Raw genomic sequence first — 21,322 nt, 5'->3', positions numbered from 1 at the left:
AATAAATGCTGTGGGAGGAGAGCTAGTTTCAAAGGGATTGGTGATATCAGTAAAAAGCAGATTAATTAGTGCAAATAGGGGGATCCTATGGATTTGGGGCCTTTTAGCTTAAAAGACACTTCAGAAATTTTTATGTGTGTTTTATTGCTTGTGTAGGTTTGGTTGCATTCTTTTTTTCCCCAATTGTGTTTCTTAAAATGTGTGTTTAATGAGCTATGTGACACTGCTGGTACAGCCCCCCATTCCAGCAGGAATTACCCAGAAAAACACTCACCTCCAGCTGGTTTTTCTCCACCGTGATCTTGCTGTACACTCTGTTCCCCTCATCACCACACACCTTCTTCAGCTCCTCTCTGTTGAGGGAGAAGAGCTGAGCTCCGGTGAGGATGCCCAGGTGTTCCACGGTCCTGGGGAGACACAAAGTGGGAGATGATGGTTGAGCTGCAGTGGCCTCGTGCCAGAGGTGAGGAGTGGGAGATGGGAGGCTGGGAGCTGCACTGGGGTCGTGTCACAGGGCCTGGGGCTGTGCCAGGCTGGCAGCTGTGATTCCAGTGGCATCTCAGGCCGTGGGTTTAGTTTGTGGATTGTTTTTCTCCAAGAAAAGGTTTATAAGATAGAAAGGGAGTGAGTTTGGGCTCTGAACATGCTGGTTATAGAGCCTGGGTTTAATAGGGTTGAAATCTAATTTACAGCACAGGCTCTGTAGGTAAATCCCAGTGATTTGTCCCAGGTGAGATGGTGCCAGTGGCCTCCCCAGCTCCTTCTCCAGGGAAGGACGAGCGTTTCATGTGGCAACAGAGCAAATCTTACTCTTTGCTGAATGACTTGGCCTCCAGCCAAGCTTTGACTTCTTCAGTGCTGGATTCAAAGGTGAGGGGCACAAAAACTTGCTGAGGCTTTTCCACTTTGAAATTCCTGTGGGGAGGCTGAATTTTATTGTTTGTGATCTTCTTTAGCAGCTCGTCATTCAGCTCATCCATTTGGTGAATAAGTTCTGCAGAAACAGGTAGGGAATGAAATCAAATCTTCACTCAAAAATCCCATTAAATGTGTTGGTGGGGAAATTGTTAGGAAAATGGGGGTGTGGCTCAGCAATTTTATTTAAATTCCGCCCAGAAAAGTGGTTCTCATTTTCCTGAGCCCCTGTGTTGCCATTTATTTTCCTCCCATCACCCCTTGGCTGTTGCCTGGTGTGGAAGGAGAGATGTGTGAGGATCTACAATTGGAGCGTTGGGATTGAGACCTTTTCTCCTCTCTGCTACTTCAAATCACTAAGTCGGTGATTTGCTGATCCCAGAGCCCCAGGTTTTGCTCCACAGCAGAACAGAAGCAGCAGGAAGCACAAACTGGGAGTTGAGCACAAAGTCATGATGAGATGAGCTTGAAGGTCCCTGTGACTCTGGGAAAACTCCAGTGACACTTCATCCAGTGTCACTTTCCCCATGAAACTCCTGAGGACTGTGGAGAATAACTGGGTGTTATGAACAGATTGGTGTCCTTGTATTGAGGGGCTTTCCATCGTTCCAAAAGGGCTCCTCCTTCCAAGAGTGGACAGGGTGGGATAAGGGCTGAGGAGAGTGGAGCCCCTGGTTTCTTTCCTGCTCTGTGACCCTCACAACATGAGCAGGGTGAAGGAGGGACATGGATCTCCTGTTTGGCTGGGACTTCTGTGGAACCACATAAAGGAACCAGCCAGGCAGGCACTGCATGTGTGGCAGGATATGAGCAAAAGGAAAGGAGAGAAAGGGACTGACCTGAGCTCTTCCTTAGACACATTTAAATGCTTTGGAAGAGAAAGGAAACTCTCTCCTTGGGAGGAGGAGGAGGAAGGTCAAGCTGGAGGAAGGAGGAATGTGGTGATCACTTATTGCCCTGCTTGTCCCGGGCTGCCCAAGAGCCTGGGAGGTGTCACAAGCTCCAGGGCTGCTCTCTTGGCTCTTCTCCTACCTGCAATGGCCTCCAGACCTGGTGCTGTTCTATATCTGATCACTGAAGGGTGCAGAGGAGCCCTTTGGGTAGGTCTGGTCCCCAGAGCACCCAAACCCAGGGGACCCCAGCGTGGGACACAGGGTGGGACACACACGTACGTTCTTTGGCGTCCTGTGTAGAGTTGCGTGACAACATCTCACTGCCCCACTTATCCCCGGCGTAGCTGGCAGGCAGCTTGTGAGTTGGACTGGATGGGCCATAGCCCCTGGGACTCAGGTCTCCTTTGTACCTCTGGTTAGACTGCTTAGAAAGGGATGGACAAAAAAAAAAAAAAAGTAAGACTTTTTTTCTGCCTTTTTTCATTTTCATTTAAGAGACAAACTGTGATGTTGTCCTTGTGCTGATGTGGGGCTGGTGAGACCTCAGGTGGAACTGCATGGAAGAAGTTAATTTCTGGGAATGAAGAACCCCAAGCAAAGTCTGAAGTTTGCATGAGGGAATTCTAAACATGCCAAACATGTTCAATCCCACTGGAAGGTGAAGCCTCACTGCTCCATAGCTGGGATGTGAAGCATGACCACTGCCAAGGGCCTGGAGCAGACTGGAAAGTTTTTTGACATTTTGATTAAACTAGCAAGGATTTATCCAGAAGCTTGCTGGGCCCCCTTTGGCTTTGTCCAAACTCTGCAACACCAAAATTGGGAAGCAATTCCCTGCTTCCCTAGGGTGTTCAGAACACTCCAGATCGACATTTCTGTAGTGCAAGTTGCAGTATTCACTTAATTCTCACTTAAATGGCATTTCCATCTGCCTCCACTGGAGTGATGTGTTCCTGCTGCTGAACTGAACTGGGTGAGGGAAGTGTCCATCTTTAATTTAATCCCCAGCAAAAAGTTTGACATGAAAAACTTGGAAGACAGGAGGCAGCTGCACAAATGGGAAGGATAGGCCTTGTTTGGGAAGGTGGTCATGGCAAAATGGGAGTTTTATCATAGGAGATTCAGGAATGTCCTGACTTTGTCTACTTCTGAGGGTTCATCCTGACTTGTGAATAGTATCCTAAGAAATCCAGGGAGATCTAATGACAAGATTATTCCCAGAGGCAGATTGTGCTCTGCAGCTGGTACCAGGCAGGTACCACCTGACTACAGACCTGTTCAAGCTCTTCCAGTGTCACCACGTCCAGGATATTGTATGGAACATAACCAGCCTGGCCACTCCGGTTGAGCAACTTCCACCATTGCTTATTATCTTCCAACACCTGAGAGAGGGACAGAAATAAATCTGTTAGTGGGAACATGGGATTTCAGGTATAGAGAACGAGGATACAGTGGGGATGGACCACCCAGAAGGTGAAGTTGTCAGAAGGACATCACTGAGGCCAGGAGCTCTGATTAGATCTGCTGCTCTCAGATGTAATCCAGGATTGAAACTTTTCCTGGAAGGCATCAGAATTTATCATAAGGATGAAGAGGAGAGCACCTCTGGGTGCTGAAGAACTCATAGTTGCTATGTAATGTCCCTGTTTCTCCAGATCTTTTTTTTTCCAATGACTTTCTGGTGTATTTTTGTGTTAAAATAAATAAATACATTTTTTTAAATTGACATTTTGCACAGAAACCTTTTCCCCAGGTCACAGATCAGTGTTAGCCCAAGTAATGTCCCACATTCTCCAGCTGCAGGAAGAGAAAGGTTATGAAAAAGGTATTTTTCAGAGAAAACAATTCCTCATGGAGGGGGAAGTGGTAATAAGAAGCACAGACCCAGCAGCGGATGAGCAGGGCAGGACAGGGAGTTGGTGTTGTCCTCCCTCCTCACCGTGGTTGGGATGAGACCAATGTGTCTGAGCTGAGGAAGGGACACAGCCCAGCACAGGCAGCCTGTGCCAGCCTGGATTGGAGCACAGCTCTGTGTCACTGTCACACACCACCAGGGACAAGGAGTTGGTGCTGGCTGCCATCCTGAGCCCTGTGTCACTGTCACACACCACCAGGGACAAGGAGTTGGTGCTGGCTGCCATCCTGAGCTCTGTGTCACTGTCACACACCACCAGGGACAAGGAGTTGGTGCTGGCTGCCATCCTGAGCCCTGTGTCACTGTCACACACCACCAGGGACAAGGAGTTGGTGCTGGCTGCCATCCTGAGCTCTCTGCTGCCCTGCAAGGGGAGGGGACACACCTTTCCCAGGAGTGCTCACGTACCTCCAGGATTTCATCCTTCAGCACCGACAGCTCGTTGGCGTTTCGTGCAGTGAAATCGTAGCGGATTTTGGCAAATCTCCTGGGCACAGCCACTCCCTGGGCCTCAAAATTCCTGCAGGAGAGAAAAACTGGAGTTTTAGTGGAGGCCCATCCAATTACAAGGCCAAGAAAATTAAAATTGGAGAAGAGAAATGATCCTTTCCCTGTTCTACACTGCATCTCTACCACCTGATGTTCCTACCAGGACCAGTGATAGGGTAAATGAGAAAAAATGTATTATTTTGCTGATATAATTGGGTTTAAGGTCTTTTGCTGCGGATTTAAATTCTTGTAGTAAAGCTTATAAATCTTTTAGGGTAGAACAGAAAACCATGGAAAAACTGGCTTGAGGTTTTTTTTTTTTTTTTCCCAGACTAGAGCTGGTGACAGAAAAATGAATGGTCAGCTGAAACCTTGACTCAAATCCCTGCAAAGTGATGTGTCAAGTCACGACAGAGGATACATGTGGAAGTCTGGAAGAGTTTGGTGACACTTAAGAGATGTGACAGTTTTCAAGGTGTGAGCTCATGTAAACAAGGAAGCAGATGGAGCCTCTAAACTCTGAACTAAAAGTACTTTGATGAAGGTTTTGTACCAAGGAGTAACTGGTGATGGAAAATGAGCATTGAAGTTGTTGAAAAGTGGAAGAGCCATCTTTCCCTTGGGAAAAAACCTGAGGCAAAAGAGTGGCCTGGTTGGTTCTGGGTTTGGAAGTGAACTTTCTGAGACTTCTGATGAAAGGGTTTTTCTCCATTTTCTAGAATTCTGTCTCATTAAGAAGAGTTGTCTGAACCTGGCACCCTGTCAGTTCCCTGGGGGAGAGGTGGGAAAGACTGGAATATATTCTTTTATTCAGCCTCTAATCAGTGGGTTTGCCTTTGGTTGTGTCTAAAGCCAAGAGGGAGCTGCTGTCTCCAGTGAAACAAAGCTCCTTCCTCAGCTGGAATGTTTTCCAGCAGCGCTGGGAGCTTGGGCTACTCTTCCCTGTGTTTCCAACAGGGCAAGGTTTGTGTGTGCCCTTCCCTTAGGGCACATTCCCCCTGTAGGCAGCTTCTGTCTGTGCAGCCTGTGGTGGCTCTGGGATGAGTGGAGAGATCCTCAAGGGTGTCAAGAGGAGGCCAGGAAGGGCCAGGAAGTGCTCCAAGGTATGGAGCATTACACAGACAGGCTAGGAGAGCTGGGAATGTTCAACTTGGAGAAGAGAAAGTGCCAGGGAGCCCTTAGAGCCCTTTCCAGTGCCTAACAAGGCTCCAGGAGAGCTGGAGAGGGACTTTGAGGAAGAGGCTGGAGTGACAGGACAAGGGGGAATGGCTTCTCACTGCCAGAGGGTGGGTTTAGATGTGTATTGGGAAGAAATTCTTCCCTGTGAGGGTGGGGAGGCCCTGGCACAGATTGCCCCGAAAACATGGCTGCCCCATCCTAGGAAGTGTTCAAGGCCAGGTTGGACAGAGCTTGGAGCAACCTGGGATAGTGGAAGGTGTCCCTGGCCCTGGCAGGGGGTTGGAACTGTGTAATCTTTAAGGTCCCATCCCACCCAATCCATTGTGTAATTCCATTATTCCAATGTCTGTACATATGTGGAGAGCCAAAGCACAGTGCAGCATCTTTGGCACATGATCCTGAAGGTCACTGGTGGGCTGATGTTGGAAAACAAAACGTATGGATGGACTGATGAAGTCAGCCAATATTTTTGTCTCCTGTGGTGGAAAAACACCTGGGATTCCTTTCCTTGCAGAGCTGCAGGGGGTTAAACAGCAGACAGTGCTCACAGGAATAATCCCTCAGCTGATCTTTATCTTCTCTTGGAGGTTATTAATAGTGGTAGGGAGTCGTCTCCAGGATGCCCAAACTTCCCATATCACCATATGTGTCTGTGTGTGTTCATGAGGTTCCAAGGTAGGAGCTGAAGCTCCAGGGGTGCAGATCCATTACCTGTTTCCATGTGGAGTGACATTCTGTTTGAAGGCATCCCCAGGCTGTGTCTGCTCAGCTGTCTGGCCACGCTTGAGTGAGGAGTTCCGGTAAGGATATCCATTGGCTGAGGAGAGCTGGAAAGGCAGACACGGAGTCAGTGTTACCAGGAAAGGGGAAAGCTGAACAGAGAAAAGGAAAGGGATAGTGGGAGATGAGTCATGGCCTGGCAGCTTTTGGTCAAGATGTTCTTCAGGGAAGCCTGTGTCCCTGGAGCTCAGTGACATTGTAGGGTCCTGTTGCCTTGAGTTAGGAGAGGCTGATGATTGCTGCCCTTTTCCAGTCTCACAATTTGCTTTCCATATTTAATATTCTGGTTGTTGGAGCGACAAGATCCAACTGAGTTTTGATCCAACTACTTGTTGTACACCACCACACCCCCCTCAGCTCCTTTCTCTGGAAGAGGGGGAGGGAGAGGGAAGAGAGGATCCCAAGGGACACAGAACTAACCTCCTCTTGCAAGTGCCCGATGTCTATTTCCCAGGGAGCTCCACGGAAGATTTCTGTGGGTGGTTCCCAGCCATTGCGGAACTTGGGGATGTAGGTGGGGATGTTCGCGTCTCGGGGCCACTCAGCTCTAGGACACAAAGTGGGAATATCAGGTGACATTCACAGGAATGTGTCTTTGGGAGCATCCTCCCAAAGGAGAAGCAGGAGCATGAGGGCATCCAAGCATCCCCTCTGCCTGGGAAGCCTGGGGAGATGGCAGCTCTGTCCTCACCTGGATCTGGTCCATGTCTCCCCCAGGGAATCCCAGAGGTTTATCTCTTTGGGTGTCAGGTGTCCTCTCAGGAAATCGGTGGCATCTTTAGAAAGCAGTGGGCTGAGGACAGACCGGGCCAGCTCGGGGCCACTACAGCTATTGATGATCTGGGTCACACACAAACCAGACAATGATCAAAGTGTCAAACCAGGGACACACAGAGGAGCAGGAATCAAAGACAAAGCTGATCCTTAGATCAGCTCAGTCACCTCAAGAAACACCAACCTAATAAGTCTTTGAAGGAGACTGGATAGTTCAGGGGAACATGACATTTTTTTAGATTGGAGTCAAAGTAAGATCTGATCTATAAATGAGCTGTTGCTACAGACAAGTGAATTGTCACAAGCTGACACTGCAAAAAATGGAAAGTATCTTGCTATTCCTGTGTCCCTTCTGGCTCCTTTTCCAAGTTGAAATTTCTGCTTCCAAGCATTTTCAGTGCAATTGCCTGATGGTGAGACCAGACAGATACCCAGTGGGAACCCCAACTCACTGCCCCTTTTGTTCACAGTAAAGCTTTACTGATTGGATGGAAAGATTCATATTTGCTGGGGTTCCTGTATTTACTTTAAGCTGCAAACCAGATCAGCGGCCAGGAACAACCAGCATCGCTTCTGGAAGTTCCTGAGAAAGCTGTGGACAGGTGTGAGCAGTTTTCTAACCCTTCTGCACAATGTGTCTCCTTATAAGTGTGAAGTAGAAATGAAAAGGGAGTTCCCAGTGAGACCTGGGAATAAGATTTACCAGTTCCAGTGGCCCAAATAGGAAATGCACCAGCTCCGAAGCGCTGGGGTTCTGGATGTGCTTCCTCAGTTTGGCCTGGAAAGAGAAACACAGTTTAACCCTAACCTGAGTGTGCCTTCTCTTTTCTGTTACATGGGGGGAGTGTTGCTGGCTGATGAGAAGAGTAAGGGATGGAGGAGTAGGAATCATTTATTTTAATTTTGTGTCCATTTCTAATTCCTGATGAATTCCTGGATATGCGGAGTACCCTCTCTGTTAAATCAGTGCCTTGGAAGGTAACTTGAGCACACACACAAAACCTTGGCTTATTTTGAAAGTCCTAGGGAGGAAAGGCCAGGGTTATGGTTGCTTTTGCCTCTTGCAGGGTTCAGAATCCCACTAGTTCCATGAATGAAAACAGGATAGGTGTTTTGAGGGTCCCTTTGCAATTGCTGACAAAGGGAAGTCTCCACCAAGGTCTTGCCTGTGGAGACACCAAGGCAGCACTTGGAGCTGCCCTGGCCACTGAAAGGCTCCAAATCCAGTTGTGCTTGAGGTGAACTGTGGCAGAATGGAGGAGCAAACACTTGGGATTAATTTACTGTAAGAATTGGGTTGTAAGCAGAGCTGTGGTGAGAAATCTCTCCAGTTTGTGCTTCCATTCAAGATCCTTCTCCTGTCCTGGGCTGCTGGCACTGCTGCCATGAGAGACAGGCTCCCTGCTCCTACTGAAATGCAAAGCATTTGAAATGCTGGAGATTAGCATTAATGTGGAGTGGGAAGTGAGAAACAACTGCTGGCAGCAGGGTGACCCAGTGAATGGGCACTTCCCAGGGACTTAGCAGCTATGTGGTGAGGAATGTGGCATGGATCCACCATGGAGTCCCAGCTCTGCTCAATGCTCAACCCTGGGCTCTTGCCAGGAGATAAGCTGTTCCTTCTGATCCTGTGCAGGCACAAATTATCCATATTTGCTTTTCAAAGAAAAGGCTGGAGCTTGGTGTCCTGCAAACCCCATCTCTGGGGTTTCCTTATTAATGACTGCCCAGGAAGGAGCTTGGATGATGTGTTTGCTGGACAAGTTTGGTCACAACTGACAGAATTCCTGCTGCCTTATTAGCCTCCCAGAGCTGGTAGCACTGGGAACGTCTTTATGCTCTTTCTTTTCATCCCTTCACAATACAGAGGGTCTGGCAGAGGAGAGAGGGGTCAGGAATATCAGGGCAATGGGGGACTTCAGTTACTGTCAAGCAGAGACTCCCCAGGCCTGGATCTGAAAAGATCTGGGTGCTGCAACCCTCTGGCTGCTCTGTCCCATCCTGGACTTGTGCTTCTAGTTTTGGTTTAACAGCTTGTCCCAGAAAACCTGCACAAGCCTGACACAATGTTTGTCCTGAGTTCAAAAGAACCTGGAATTCACACTGTTGTCCCTTGTGTTTTCCATTCAAGTTTCACTTTAAACACTCACTGCTGGGATACACAGGGAAAAGCCCTGTCCCTGCATGGGATGGAAACTCCTCTGTGTCTTACCAAGAGGTTAAAAGCCAGTTTGGTTTTCTGGAAGCAGTCGATGAACTCAGCCTCGCTCGGGGGTCTTGCTCGGAGAGTCAGCATTCCCTCTGCCAGGAGAAGGGGCAGAGAAGGACACGTTAGTGAGAGCATCCCCTCTGGGAAGCTTCCATCTGCCTGCCATGCAAAAGGCACAGCAGAAATGGGTGTTGAGACCAGAACTACTGAAAATCAGGGGTTCAGGGAAAGGCAAACTCCCTCTGTGTACCAGAGGCTGTGTGCTCTGCCAGAGAGAGCAGCACCTCCCAAACTTGTGTGCCTGGATGTGTGGCTGTGCCATGGCATTGATCCAGCCTTGCTGGGCCAGGAGCTGAGGTGTCCCCCCCACCTTCATCCCTGACCCCCCTGTGCTCCCCATTTGTTGTGGCTGCTGCACTGCACCTGCTGGCCCTTTCTTCTTGTTCTTCTTCCCTTTCTTCCTTTGGTTGAGCTGTCGGAATGCCTCTGCAGCCTTCTGGAGCCGGGCAACGAACACTTCTATGTCATCCAGGGTGCAGTTCAGGATTTGCTGTGAGGACAGAAACCCAAAGGACCAACGTGAAAGTGAGCCTGGGCTGCACACAGCTGGGAGCCTGAATCCCAGGGCCTGCTGCATTTCCCGGGAGAATGCATATGAGTGGGTAATCCAGGCATGAAATGCAGCTCAATGCTTCCCTTTGCTAGCACAGAGCTGCTGGGCCTGGCTGTGTGCTGTCCTTACCAAGGGGACAAGTGACCCCTCCTAATGGACAGCTGGAAAATAACCCAAGTGGGATGGGGAGGAGCAGAGCTGGAATCAGCAGAGCTGCCTCCGGTCAGAGGACATTGTCACTGATGCAGTGATGGAGACTTGCTTTTGGCCACCTTATCTTTATGCACAGCAGGTATCAATTGGAAAAATGCCTAGATGATGCACTAAATGTCTGCTCCCTGCCTCTGCTCCCTCTCCCTTGCTCCCTGCCTCTGCTCCTGCCTATGGACTGTGCAGTGTCCCTGTCACCCACCGTTTCCTTTTCAATCTTCTGTGCTAACATGGCACGGGATTCCTCATGGTCATGAGAGCCAGAGCTTCGTCGGTCATAGTCTGCAAACCAGGGAGAGAAAACAGATTTACTACCAGAGGCTGGAAATAGGCTCCATAAAAGGCAGGGGTCCATGAAATGGTAGCTCTGAGCTTGGGTGTTTGTTCTGGGTTGTGAGGGCACCTCAGGAATAATGTTTGTAACAGGTGCTAAGTCCCAATCATCCTGCAAAAAACCCAACCCCGAGGCACCTCCTGGCTTCTAGAAGCCACACACCCAGTGTGGGGGGGAATATTCCAGGGGGAACAATCGCTGGGTTGGCCCCTCATGCAAAGCAAACAGTGTCAGCTCAGGGCAGGGGCTTGGAAAGGGCAGCACAGCAGGATCTGCCAAGTGGGAGAACTGGGGAGGCAGTTTTGGCAAAGGACCATGACAAGTCCAGAGCATCTGTAAATGTGGGGATGAGGTGCCCCATCAGGACAGGTTTTATAGGAAAAGCAGGAAGGTGTTTCATGGAGAAGGAATCTCAGCAAACAGGCATCACTCAAGACTTTCTCCTGTCATCTGCTCTCCTGCAAGGCTCTGTGCACTCAGAGCCAGAAATCCTGCCTAGAGGAATTCCCAGCTCTGCTGATGCGAGCACCCTTGGAAGGGCAGAGGTAAGAGTGGCTGCTTTTCACCAGAATAGAGATGTTTATTCATGGTCCAGCTCAGAAATAGAGATATTCCTTTTATGATGCAGAACTGGGCCTGAAATAAGTTCTCCATTCAGCAGCCAGAGCAGTTGCTAGGCTTCAGAAGCCATCCCAGCAAATGAGTGTTTTGGATGTGTTATAGTATCCTATTACCTGTTTTCCTTGAAACTAGAAATGAATGCTAAGATAAGGTGGTATGATAGGCAGGGGTAAAAAATGCTTACAGTTTGTTCATCACTTTGATGTTCTGTAAGAGAAAGAGCTTGTTTCTGTTCCTAGGAAGTTACTTCTGTTACTTCTTTCTCCAAAGGAAAATACCAGGTTTTTCCAAGCCAACTCAAATGGGCTCTAGTCAGGATGGTTTTGGAATCAGACTTTAGATGAGCACATAAGAGGGGTGAGTTCAGATCTGCATTTCCACACTTGACTTTACAAGAATTCATGAAAACATGTTGATTTTCAAGGGTGAAATCTTGTCTCCTGTGAAGTCAGCAGAACCAGGAATTTGTCTTTCTAACCAAATGTCTTGTCTGTACATTTTAAGATCACCAATGCCTGGTTCAAATTTCATGTGATGGCTTATGAGGGGTTTTTGCTTTTTTGTCATTTCTGTATCCCCCAAATAAGGGTGTTGTTACAAGGAGTTTCTGGGAGCTTTTATTTGTTGAGCAGGAGACACCCAGTGGGTACAACACTTACTTTTACCACAGACCACTTCAGGAAGTTTGGCTGTCTGAGTTAATTAGTCTCCCATCCCCAGGACAGACTTCCTGAGTGCTCCCAGTACCTGGATCATGCTGGGAAGGAGGTGCCACCCTGTTCCTGTTCATTGCTGAGCCTCGCATGTCATGCTGGATCGGGATGGGAGCCGGTCCTTGAGGTGGGGGGAGGATGGATTGTCTCTGCTTGATCTTTTCCTGGTTTGCCCTGAAAAGAAAATGACACAGAACAAACCCATCAGTGGTTGCAGATCCCTTTTCCAAGAGACTGGAGTGTGACTAAACCACTGGAAACAGGGGTTTATTGTTGTTGCTCCCAGCTGTATCCCACAGCACTTACTTGAGTGTCTGTGGCCGTATCTTCTTCCCGTGCTTGTGGTCTGCCAGGGCACTCTCTATGTCCTCATGAACCATCTCCGCCTTAAGGATAGAACAGGGATGTGTTTAAGGGCTTTAGGAAGGATTGGAGGAAGGGGGAAAGGGCAGACAGCAAGCAGTGTGTTTTGTTCTGTTTCACAGCAAGCAGGAGGGCTCTGCTTACCTCCACCTCATCACAGTTGAAGAAGTGGATGTCAGGTTTGTGCTGCTCAGAATCCTGACACACGAGCAGGAGGATGGAGGAATAGCGCATCTGATTGAGCACTGTCTGGCAGTGCTGCACTGTTGGCAGGGGAAAGTCCTCCAGCTCCTCCTGCAAGAGAAGGGGGAAGGTGTCAGGCAATGGGGAACTGCTGAACTGAGAGGGAATGGTGCTGTGCAGGAACTCCTGGGATCCCTGGGCTGGTCTTCCTTAATTTGTCATTGCTAAAACCATCCTGTTCCCATGCTGCAGGGCTGACTCTAATCCAGGAGAGGATTTTGGTAGTGATTCACCCTTGTTTGTGCTCCTTAGAACTTGCTCTTTCCCAGGCTGAAAGGAAAGGGCACTCCCTGCACCCCACACTTCAGTCTGGGGTCAGCCCCACAGGGCTCCAGGTACCTGTGTCTCACAGTCCAGCAGCCGGATGGACTTGTCATTCACTTGCAGCAGCATCTCCTGTGTCCAGATCTTCTCTTTGGAGTTGAGCAGGATGAGTTTCCGGATTGCATCATCCACTGTCGTGATGGACTCGCTCTTGTCCATTATGAAGGTGGCCAAGTGCTGAAGTTGGGGAGAAAAAGGAGATAAAAACAGGTGGAAAATGTTTTTTGGGGTGTATAAATTGGTGATGAAAGCATCTCTAGAGGCTTCAATTACTGTTTGTAGTTTCTCAGAGCTCAGGCATGAAGTTGCTGCTGCAAAAAACAGTTTTGGTTGTTGGTACCAGCCTTGTCGTGGCAATGAAAGATTTGGGTTTCATAATGGGTTTTCATAACCAGTTTCACCACTTGCATATTACTTTCATCAATTCCAGCAGCTCTCATCCCCATCCAGCAGGGCAAATGCTTCACACACATGAGTTACTCCCCAGGCCCCTCTGAATCTAGCTTGGAAGTAGAACTATGGCAGTCAAACCATTGCTTTGCTTGCCAAGCCATAAATGCACTTGTGTTTTGCTTGTCTTGTGTAGCAAGCCTGCTTGTGTGGGATTTGTGCCAGGCAAAGAGCTCACACAGACCATGGACAAGTGTTGGTCCCCTGTGCCAAGTGGGATCCATGCAATGTGTAGGGTCCCATGCTCTGGGAATAGCTACTCTGAAGAGCTTCTATGCTGCAAAGCCTGCAGGAGCTCCAAACCTGGCAGCTCACTCTACACCAGCCCTTAAAGCTCCCCTTAGGGTTGGGGTTACCTTCTCCCCAAAAATACCCAAATCAGCCCTCATAGTAGTGAAAATGGGTGTTGCTGACTGTAGGAAAGGATTTTTTGCTGCCTGCCTGTGGTTTTGCTTGTTTATCCTGGTATTCCTACCTCCTTTCACCTCTCCTGTAAACCCAGCCCGTGGTCTTCTCCCATCAGCCAGGCTTCTGTGCTGTCCTCCCTTCTTTCCCCACCCTGTGTGAGCACTTTGGCCAGGAGCAGCTCAGCTACAGCACAGCCATCCAAGCTGCTTTCCCATCCCTGCTCCAACTGCACCCTGGAGTGTGTGGTGATCCAAACCTTGCACTTGGCACCTGTATGTTCAGAGTTTGTGTAATGGGGCAGCACTTGCAGCTTTGGTGGGACCCTGGGACTCCATGGGAAGGGAATGGTGGGCAGGGAGGCAGCTGTGGAAAGGAGAGATGTGTCACATCCAAACGTTGTGTCCCCACCAGCAGTGGGTGAAGGCCACTCCACAAGCGCAGGTGAGCAAGCGCTGCTCCCTGCGGATGGAAGAACTGGTTGTGTTGCCAGCAGAGGGCACTGCAAGGCAGGAAAAGCTGGGACTCGGAGCAGCCACGCAGTTTGCCCAGCTGTTGGCCCCGGGGCAGAGACAGCACAGCCAGGACACATGTTCAGGTGATACATGGGAAGGAAAAAAAACCTCAGGAAGGAAAAAAAAAAAACTCAGGAAGGAACAAGGTTCTGTTTCACCTTGTTCTTTTGTTGGCCAGCTATGTTCTTGGTAGGAAGGGAAGGGGAACACGCCTGACTCAAAAAGCAGCTGAAGCTTTTCTCTGTCTGTACCAACTTTCTCCAGCAGAGAAAAGCAGATTTTTGCATGAATAAGCTACAGGCCTGATCAAGGCATCTGTGCAGTCCAAGGGCCTGCAACCTTTGGAGGCTTATTGGACAAGATCTCAGCTTTTTCTCTTTTCCCGGGAATACTGAAGGCCCATCCACCAGCACGACCCTCTCATCCTGGTTTCCTTGTTCAATAGGATACAGAACAGGCACTTCAGCAGCAGTGGCTGAGCTGGAGAGCCAGGGGCAGATTAAGCCCTGGAGCAGGGGAATCACAAGGTGCTGCAGGTAGAACTGCCCTGGGGGGCCAGGGACAGCAGTGTGGCCACTCAAAAATGGTCCTGCTGGGCATTCAGAGTTTGTGGGGAGGGCAGCAGTGAAATGCCTGCTTCTCATTGATGCACACATCCTGGTTTCAAAGCAACAGCTGGAAAAACAGGGAGTGTTTTAAAGCTAAAGTGCTAAATTGATGGGAAATTTGTAGTAACAGGATGAGTTTTGCCTGGCTTTTTCTCCCTTTGATCCTGTATCTTCCTGCTTTCTCCCAGTGATCAGAAATCACCATTCTAGGGATCAAGTAGCTTCTTTCTGGGGCTGATGCACTCATGAGCTTATTCAGTAACCCAGTGGGTTGTGTCCACAGTTGACATGTGCATCAGTGGGCCATGGAGGAGGATGACAAAGTTGTTGGGAAGAATTCCTTTTTCCTTGTAAAAGCCCAAGTAAATGCAAACTGGGGAGCAGATTAAGAGGCAGCAAAAGCTGATGCTGCTCCAGCATGTCCTGCTGTGGGACTTGGAGAAGCTGTGGATGTTGGGGTCTGGCACAGACCAGATGGACCTGAGATGGATGTGTGCACTCCATCTCAGAGCCTTGGATGGTTGTGAGGAAGCACAGGCAAGAACTGTTGCTGCAGTTGGCTCCCCACAAGGTGGATGCAGGGAAAGGCTTGGATTTAAAGCACTGGTAGACTTTGCAGAAAATCTTTAAACATGCTCTTGGGCATTAGGGCTGTATAGGGTTTGTGGTGACCCATTTGCTATTAGATGTTTTCCAAAGACTAGAAAAAGGAGCAGAGCAGAGGACAATGCAAGGCCCATTCCTGTGTTCATCAAGCAAAGTATGGGGTGAGGCACTGTCTAAACAGAACTCCTGGCAGGTGTGTGAGCTGAAAGCTGAGATTAGCAATGCAATCACGAATGAAAAACATGCTGGGTGTATGTTACTGTAAAATAGTGCATGGGAAGGTATTTGCCAAGTCAGTTTTATCTGTGCAGAGGTGACAAGCCCTTTTCTTTCAGAGCAGTGAGGGTATGGGTTTACTCAAGATGACAGGCATTTTTATCTCTTCTATTATTTTCTCCACCACCTTTACAAGCTTCATAAATTCCTTTGCTGTTTACTGTTCAGTCAGTTCTCATGGAGGGGAAGTTACTTGTCTGACTCAGTCATCAGAATATTTTTCTGCTTTCCATTTTTTGTAAATATGGGTGGATTGAGAGGGAGAAGCTTGTTGCTGTCTTTGTTTTATCCCTTAAAAACCTGTTTTCATCCAGATAGACATTTAAATACAGCAACTTTTATTAGAATGGGCAATGACTCCACCCACCATTAAACTTTGATCTGATTACTTCAAAAGGTATAAAATGCCTCCTGTGAGGAAACCTCATTCTATCTCACTGCCTGCCACTGCAATCCTGTTTGCCTTGGTCAAAGGTCAGGGGAGAGACTGACAAACAGGCAGCTTATGGCATAATTAATAAAGAATTAATTTACATGTCACTGTTTAAAGTCCCTTCTCTGCATCCATGAGTGACTTCTGAGCCACTGAGTTGGTTTCTCCGATGGAAACCAGGACCTCTTTCCAAACAGGCACTTTACAAGTCTAAATGTAGGCTTTCAAAGGGCCCCATCTCCTAAATATGAACCTGAGAAAGTGTTCTCCTGTCTTGCCTTGCTCAGTTTTCAGTGATGAATGGCCCCACCTCCTCCATGGAGTCCTGCACCACCAAGTTACATTACAGGAATTGCCAAGGTCAGGATGGCCAGGCTGGCTTCTCTTTTTGGGTGGGTGTCTGTGGCAGTGGGAGATGGATTTGGCTTATTGCCTGTCTTGTGTGAAGGGTTTGTGTTACCTGAGAGGACACAGTAGCTGAGGAGAGCTGAAAGCTGATAGTCCATGTGGTCTCTGTTGTTTGGAAAGCTAAGTTCCAGTAACGACCATGGGAACTTTGCTTTTAACCTGTCTGTGCTGATCAGAAGAATTTAAAGCACAGGGTGACAGGACGGACAGCATTTCGTGCTCTCCTTCAAACACAGAGGAGGGAGAAGACAACAGCTTCTCCATTTCCTCTTTCCTTGTACAGAATTCCCCTTGTTTATTGAAATCTTCTTTCTCCCCCATTTACTCAGTGACTTGAGAGTTTAATGGTAAGGAGGTTCCCAACTTTCCCTTCTCCTCCTAAAGGTCCAGAGCTCAGGGAACACGCTGCACTGCAGGCACCCATCACTGACCCTGTCAGCCCCCTAGCGCTCCATTGCGTGTGTGTGCTCACCTGGACGTGGTACTGGGAAGTCTCGTGCATAATGATGTTAGAATTGGAGTATTTTTTCCTTTGTTCTGTAAGAAACAAGAAAAGAAGCATTGGTTGTTTTTCTTTGGATCTGAGAATTAGAACTCTTGAGTCTTTCTCACAGTCCCCGAGCTTCCAGCTCGGGCTCCACGGGCGCTGCCAGCAGGGGTCTCTCCAGAACAAGCACTGCCTTTCCTTGAGCTTTGCCTTGGGGATTTCACCTTTTCTCCTTGGCCAGCCAAGAGCTTTTAAATCGAGCTCCTCTTGGTGCACGGGGCTGAGCACAATCCTGCCCACGGCTTGGGGAGCGTACTGAGCACCCGGAGATATCCCAGTGATAAGGATCATGAAAAGATGCCACTGCTTTTCTTTGGAGCCTGGCAAGGGTGGGTAGAAGTTAATTCAAGCTGATTTCTAAAGCTTTTTAACACTTACCCTACCACTCTTTAGGCTGTGCCATCGATTGGCAGGACACAGGAGTACTTCACACCTGTAGCTCCGTGCCTGTGGCTGAAAACACAGCAGTGTTTTGCCTCTGTGCCTAACTGCTGAGCCCTGGAGTGGTGGATGTTCCCCAGTAGAAGAGATTTATTGATTAACTGGTGGGAATATTGGCAGAGGCATTACAGGAGACTGCAGGGCTCTGAGCCTGTGTCTCATACACCACCAGCACCAGCTCAGAGGTGGAGTGAGGATGGTTCAGGGGAAAGACCTCAGACATCCAGACCAGCTCCCTGCTCAGCCATTCCAGAGTGACCTTGAATAAACAAATTAGTATTGCAGCGCAGCCCCTTCCCACCTCAGGCTGGCAGGAAAGGCTCAGTGGCACTTTGTGGTTGCTGGGGGCTTTAATTGCAGTCTGTCCTACTTGCAATGTGGGGCAAGGTCTGGGATAGGGCACAGGCAGCGCATCCCACAGGGATTTGGGGCTGATGTGAGGCACTTTTTTCCTCTCAGTAACCTCAATTTCCTCCCTGAGCATTTCTCATGTAAATAGATGACACTGATGGAAATGAGAACACCGCATTCATGTGGGATGGAGACAGATTTGGGTTTTAAGACATCCCATCCCCTCCTTTTCCAAAGGGAGTGGAAAAGGCTGAAGTGGGTGGTCTGGAAACAAAGGGAGTTTACATTCGGACAGGCAAATGTCTCCAGCCCTGAGAGGAAGGGTGAGGAGCTGTGTGGGGAACTGGTAGTCCCTGAGGGAGGGAAGAAATACCAGGGGGATGAGGTTTCCAGTGGGAGGTTAGCACAGGTCTGTGTTCCTGGTAGGAAAACAGCCCACGGAGCTGTAGCAGTGGTCAGGGCAGCAGCTGGTTGCCCTCAGACTCCCTGGGATCCCTTCCTGTGCCTTTTCCCCTTCCTCCGAGCTCAAAGAAGCTGCACGTGTCACAGTCAGGGGAGATCTCAGTGTGCACTGCTGAGAAAATCTTCAGAGAAGCCCTTGGAAGTTTTGGGGGTTGACCAAAACCTCAGAACTCTGCATAGCCCAACTTCCCATCACCTGCACTCAGTGAGTACAAGAGAGCAAAGGCCTCTTTAGCCCTTTGCAGCCTTGTTCAGAGAGCAGCAAGCCCTGGGACAGGGAGAAATGCAGATGTTTCCCCTCCCTCTGTTGATTTTTCCCTGGGGGAATTTCTGCATTACCTCCACAAGCCACAGAAGTAGAACAAAGTGCCTCTATTCTGTCTCCCGATGTCATTCAAGTGATGTCCCAGAAGCTGCCCAGGGCAAGAAATGGGGTGTTTCTGCATGTTCTCCTGAAATCCCTTCTGTCTCCTTGGCTTCTACCTGTCCCCCACACCCATGGAAACTTTTAGTTTTGTGTTTCCTGCTGGCATCCGCAAATAAGACCACGAGGTCTGGAACCAGCCAGAGTTTCTGGGGACAGCAGGGTGCCAGAACACCAAAACCTCCTTCTTTTCTAGCACTTGGTTTTGAATTAAACACAGGAAGAATTAAAGAACCAGGTTGCTGATCATGAGAGAGTCATATTTGGGCCACATCTATCCAAGGAGCGTGGGTGCTTTAAAGAAAATGAGTGTTTTTTGGTTTATTTACTCAAAACAATATGGTGAAATACTGCAGGGCTTTCCAACATGCATCATTATTTGTCTTTGATTAAATTTGGCTCTGGTTGGGCTGGGCTGATCTGAAAATGCTTTTAGGAAGAAGTTCTTCCCTGTGAGGGAGCTGAGGCCCTGGCACACATTGCCCAGAGAAGCTGTGGCTGCCCCATCCTTGGAAGTGTCCATGGCCAGATTGGGCCGGACTTGGAGTGACCTGGGACAGTGGAAGTTGTCCCTGTCCATGGCAGGGGATGGAATGAGATGAGCTTTAAGGCCCCTTCCAACCCAAACCATTCTGGCATTCTGTAAATGATGCCTATAGCAAAATCTGTGGCTCTCTGACTTCTTGATCAAGGGGAATCCTTTGCCTGGCCCAGGTGAACTCCCTAGCCAGCCATACCTCAGAAGGCAGGTCACCTGTCCTGTGTGGCTGCACCCTGCCCTTCTGCACAGCTTTGTCCCTGACCTGCTGAATTTTGTATGAGTGCATGCTGGCCTGTTAGCAGCAGCAGCAGCAGCAGGAGCTCATTTCCTCCTGCTTCATCTGACACCTCACACCAGGACACTTGGCATTTCTACAGTGTCCTGCAACAGGACCTGGGTACCTTCAGGTGTTATCTGACCCCTAACCTGGCCCCAGGATGTGGAGAATTTGCATAATCCCTATGTGATAGATGAGCATTGCAGAAATATAGTGATGATTTCCCCAAATTAGCTCAGACAGCAATCTGCACCTCTTGTTTATCTCCTGCTATGACCTTCAGAGTGTGTGGCAGTGAAGGACTCTGGATATAACAAAGGCAAAGGGCAGGGAGAGCTCCAGGACTGTGGCACTGGTACAGCAAACATCCAGAGGTGATAAAGCTGGCATGAACCCACAGTGACCACTGTCCTTTTCCCCTTTTGTCTGCCAAGAGAGCCAAAGAGATGGGAAAACAATAGAGCTTTGTCCTGTCCTTTTTGTGTCTGGCAAGGAAAAAACCCAGCTCATAGCATGGGTGTCGTGGCAGGTGCTGGTGGATCCCCTGTGGCCTGAGGAGCAGTTGTGCTGATCCCAGACACTTGCTGTATGTATGGGATGGGGAATCCAGAAAGCTTTGAATGCCCTGAGCATGGATAACACGTGGGACACACACAGCCTCTGGTAAATTGTCTCATCTCTTGCCTCTCAGGGTCTGGCCCAGTGATCCCCAAGACAATCCTTTGAGGGGAAAAAACCCTATAAATGGTTCTTTAACAGAATTCACTTCAGTTCTCTACTAACCAGGTAGCTTTAATCTTGCCTCACACCCAGAGGAGGGGCAAAATGGGAACGAATGTTATCTGCCACTGGTATCTTACAGATAAACAGTGCTGTGGGAATGGTGTTTCCCACTGGCACCAGTGAGGAAATGGGAAGAGCTGAGACCACTGCAGAGGTACAAGGTGGTACCTGGGGGCTCAAAACAGTGCTGGGCTGAAATCCCAGTAATGATACTAAAATCTTGGCTAGCAGGGAAAGAGTCCTGTTTGGCTTTATGTTAAGGAGTGGAGAGGATGAAAGAGAGTAATAAATCAGGAAAAAAAGGCAGGATGGATGCACATCCTGGAGGGCTGGGGTTATCAGCTTGGTCCAGGAAGCCAAAGCACATCTTTAGTGCCAAGTTCCCTCCCCATTTCCATGCAAAACCTTATTTAGCAGGGAGCTGGGATGTGGCTGTGAATGTTCAGTGAGCACAGGAGATCAACTAGCGGGATAAACTGTCCGTGGGCCCAGCTCACAGCTGGGATCATTGGTTAAGGTCTCTGGGAATGCTGAGCAGTGCCAAGGAGGGCAGGAGCAGGCTTGTCTTTCTCCATGCACAGCCTCTGTCAAGCCAGAGGGGCACAGCACCCCCACTACAACCTGCCAGTGGCCTCTGCCTCCCCTCCAGGCACATCCTTCTCTGATTAATTAGTTTTACCACACAGGATCCTACCTGATCCTCCCTGTCCCTCCCCACATTTGTTTACAGCTGTTGCTGGGCAGAAGGCACAGCAGAAGACAGGGGGATGTATGGGCAAGTACAGAGCAGTCTCTGAGGAATGAGAGGCATTGGATTTGTTTTCTTTGCCAGAGCCACACCAAGGAGCTCTCCTCCATTCCCTGAATCACACTGCTGACCTCCCCAGCCTCCACATCCATTACAGCAGCCTAAGGGAAGTCCTGGTGGTTACTTCTGGAGCTTGCCAGTTCCTTATATAATCTTTACATTATCTATACATTATCTAGCAGTGCACACACTGTTTATAGGAACCTGCCAGCATAGCATGAGCTGCTCTGTGCCAAATGGCAGGTCAGGACCAGCCTGCTGAGCAGAAATGGTGCAGCAAATGCTCTGTGTGCTCCTGGCAGCCACAGAAACCTGCCAGGCTGGCTTACAGAGCAGCAGTATGGAATAACCTCCATTCCAGGATCCCAGCCTGGGGCCAGATGTGGCACTTGAACACAGCATCTGCTAGGTT

At 49.0% G+C, this 21,322-nt stretch overlaps 1 protein-coding gene across 3 annotated transcripts in view; it reads right to left on the bottom strand.

The window, feature by feature from the left end:
- Positions 1 to 21,322, bottom strand: part of EPS8L2 (EPS8 like 2) — a 48,933-nt gene that overhangs the window by 2,330 nt on the left and 25,281 nt on the right. For 2 of the 3 annotated variants that reach the window (XM_059474468.1, XM_059474469.1), the window contains exons 4-20: positions 16,749 to 16,813; positions 12,591 to 12,752; positions 12,153 to 12,302; positions 11,952 to 12,031; positions 11,680 to 11,819; positions 10,180 to 10,259; positions 9,578 to 9,704; positions 9,158 to 9,246; positions 7,649 to 7,723; positions 6,863 to 7,011; positions 6,592 to 6,718; positions 6,103 to 6,218; positions 4,132 to 4,243; positions 3,083 to 3,190; positions 2,088 to 2,232; positions 811 to 994; positions 275 to 407 (exon numbers count right to left, since the gene is read on the bottom strand). In XM_059474468.1, coding sequence (XP_059330451.1) covers positions 275 to 407; positions 811 to 994; positions 2,088 to 2,232; positions 3,083 to 3,190; positions 4,132 to 4,243; positions 6,103 to 6,218; positions 6,592 to 6,718; positions 6,863 to 7,011; positions 7,649 to 7,723; positions 9,158 to 9,246; positions 9,578 to 9,704; positions 10,180 to 10,259; positions 11,680 to 11,819; positions 11,952 to 12,031; positions 12,153 to 12,302; positions 12,591 to 12,752; positions 16,749 to 16,813 — 2,042 coding nt within the window. The remainder of the gene's footprint in view (positions 1 to 274; positions 408 to 810; positions 995 to 2,087; positions 2,233 to 3,082; positions 3,191 to 4,131; positions 4,244 to 6,102; positions 6,219 to 6,591; positions 6,719 to 6,862; positions 7,012 to 7,648; positions 7,724 to 9,157; positions 9,247 to 9,577; positions 9,705 to 10,179; positions 10,260 to 11,679; positions 11,820 to 11,951; positions 12,032 to 12,152; positions 12,303 to 12,590; positions 12,753 to 16,748; positions 16,814 to 21,322) is intronic. The other variant, XM_059474470.1, reaches the window with a different exon arrangement.

Source organism: Ammospiza nelsoni, chromosome 6, assembly GCF_027579445.1.
Source record: "Ammospiza nelsoni isolate bAmmNel1 chromosome 6, bAmmNel1.pri, whole genome shotgun sequence".
Taxonomy (NCBI): domain Eukaryota; kingdom Metazoa; phylum Chordata; class Aves; order Passeriformes; family Passerellidae; genus Ammospiza; species Ammospiza nelsoni.
Note: the sequence above shows the minus strand (reverse complement) of the source record. Positions and strands in the feature narration are given on the sequence as shown.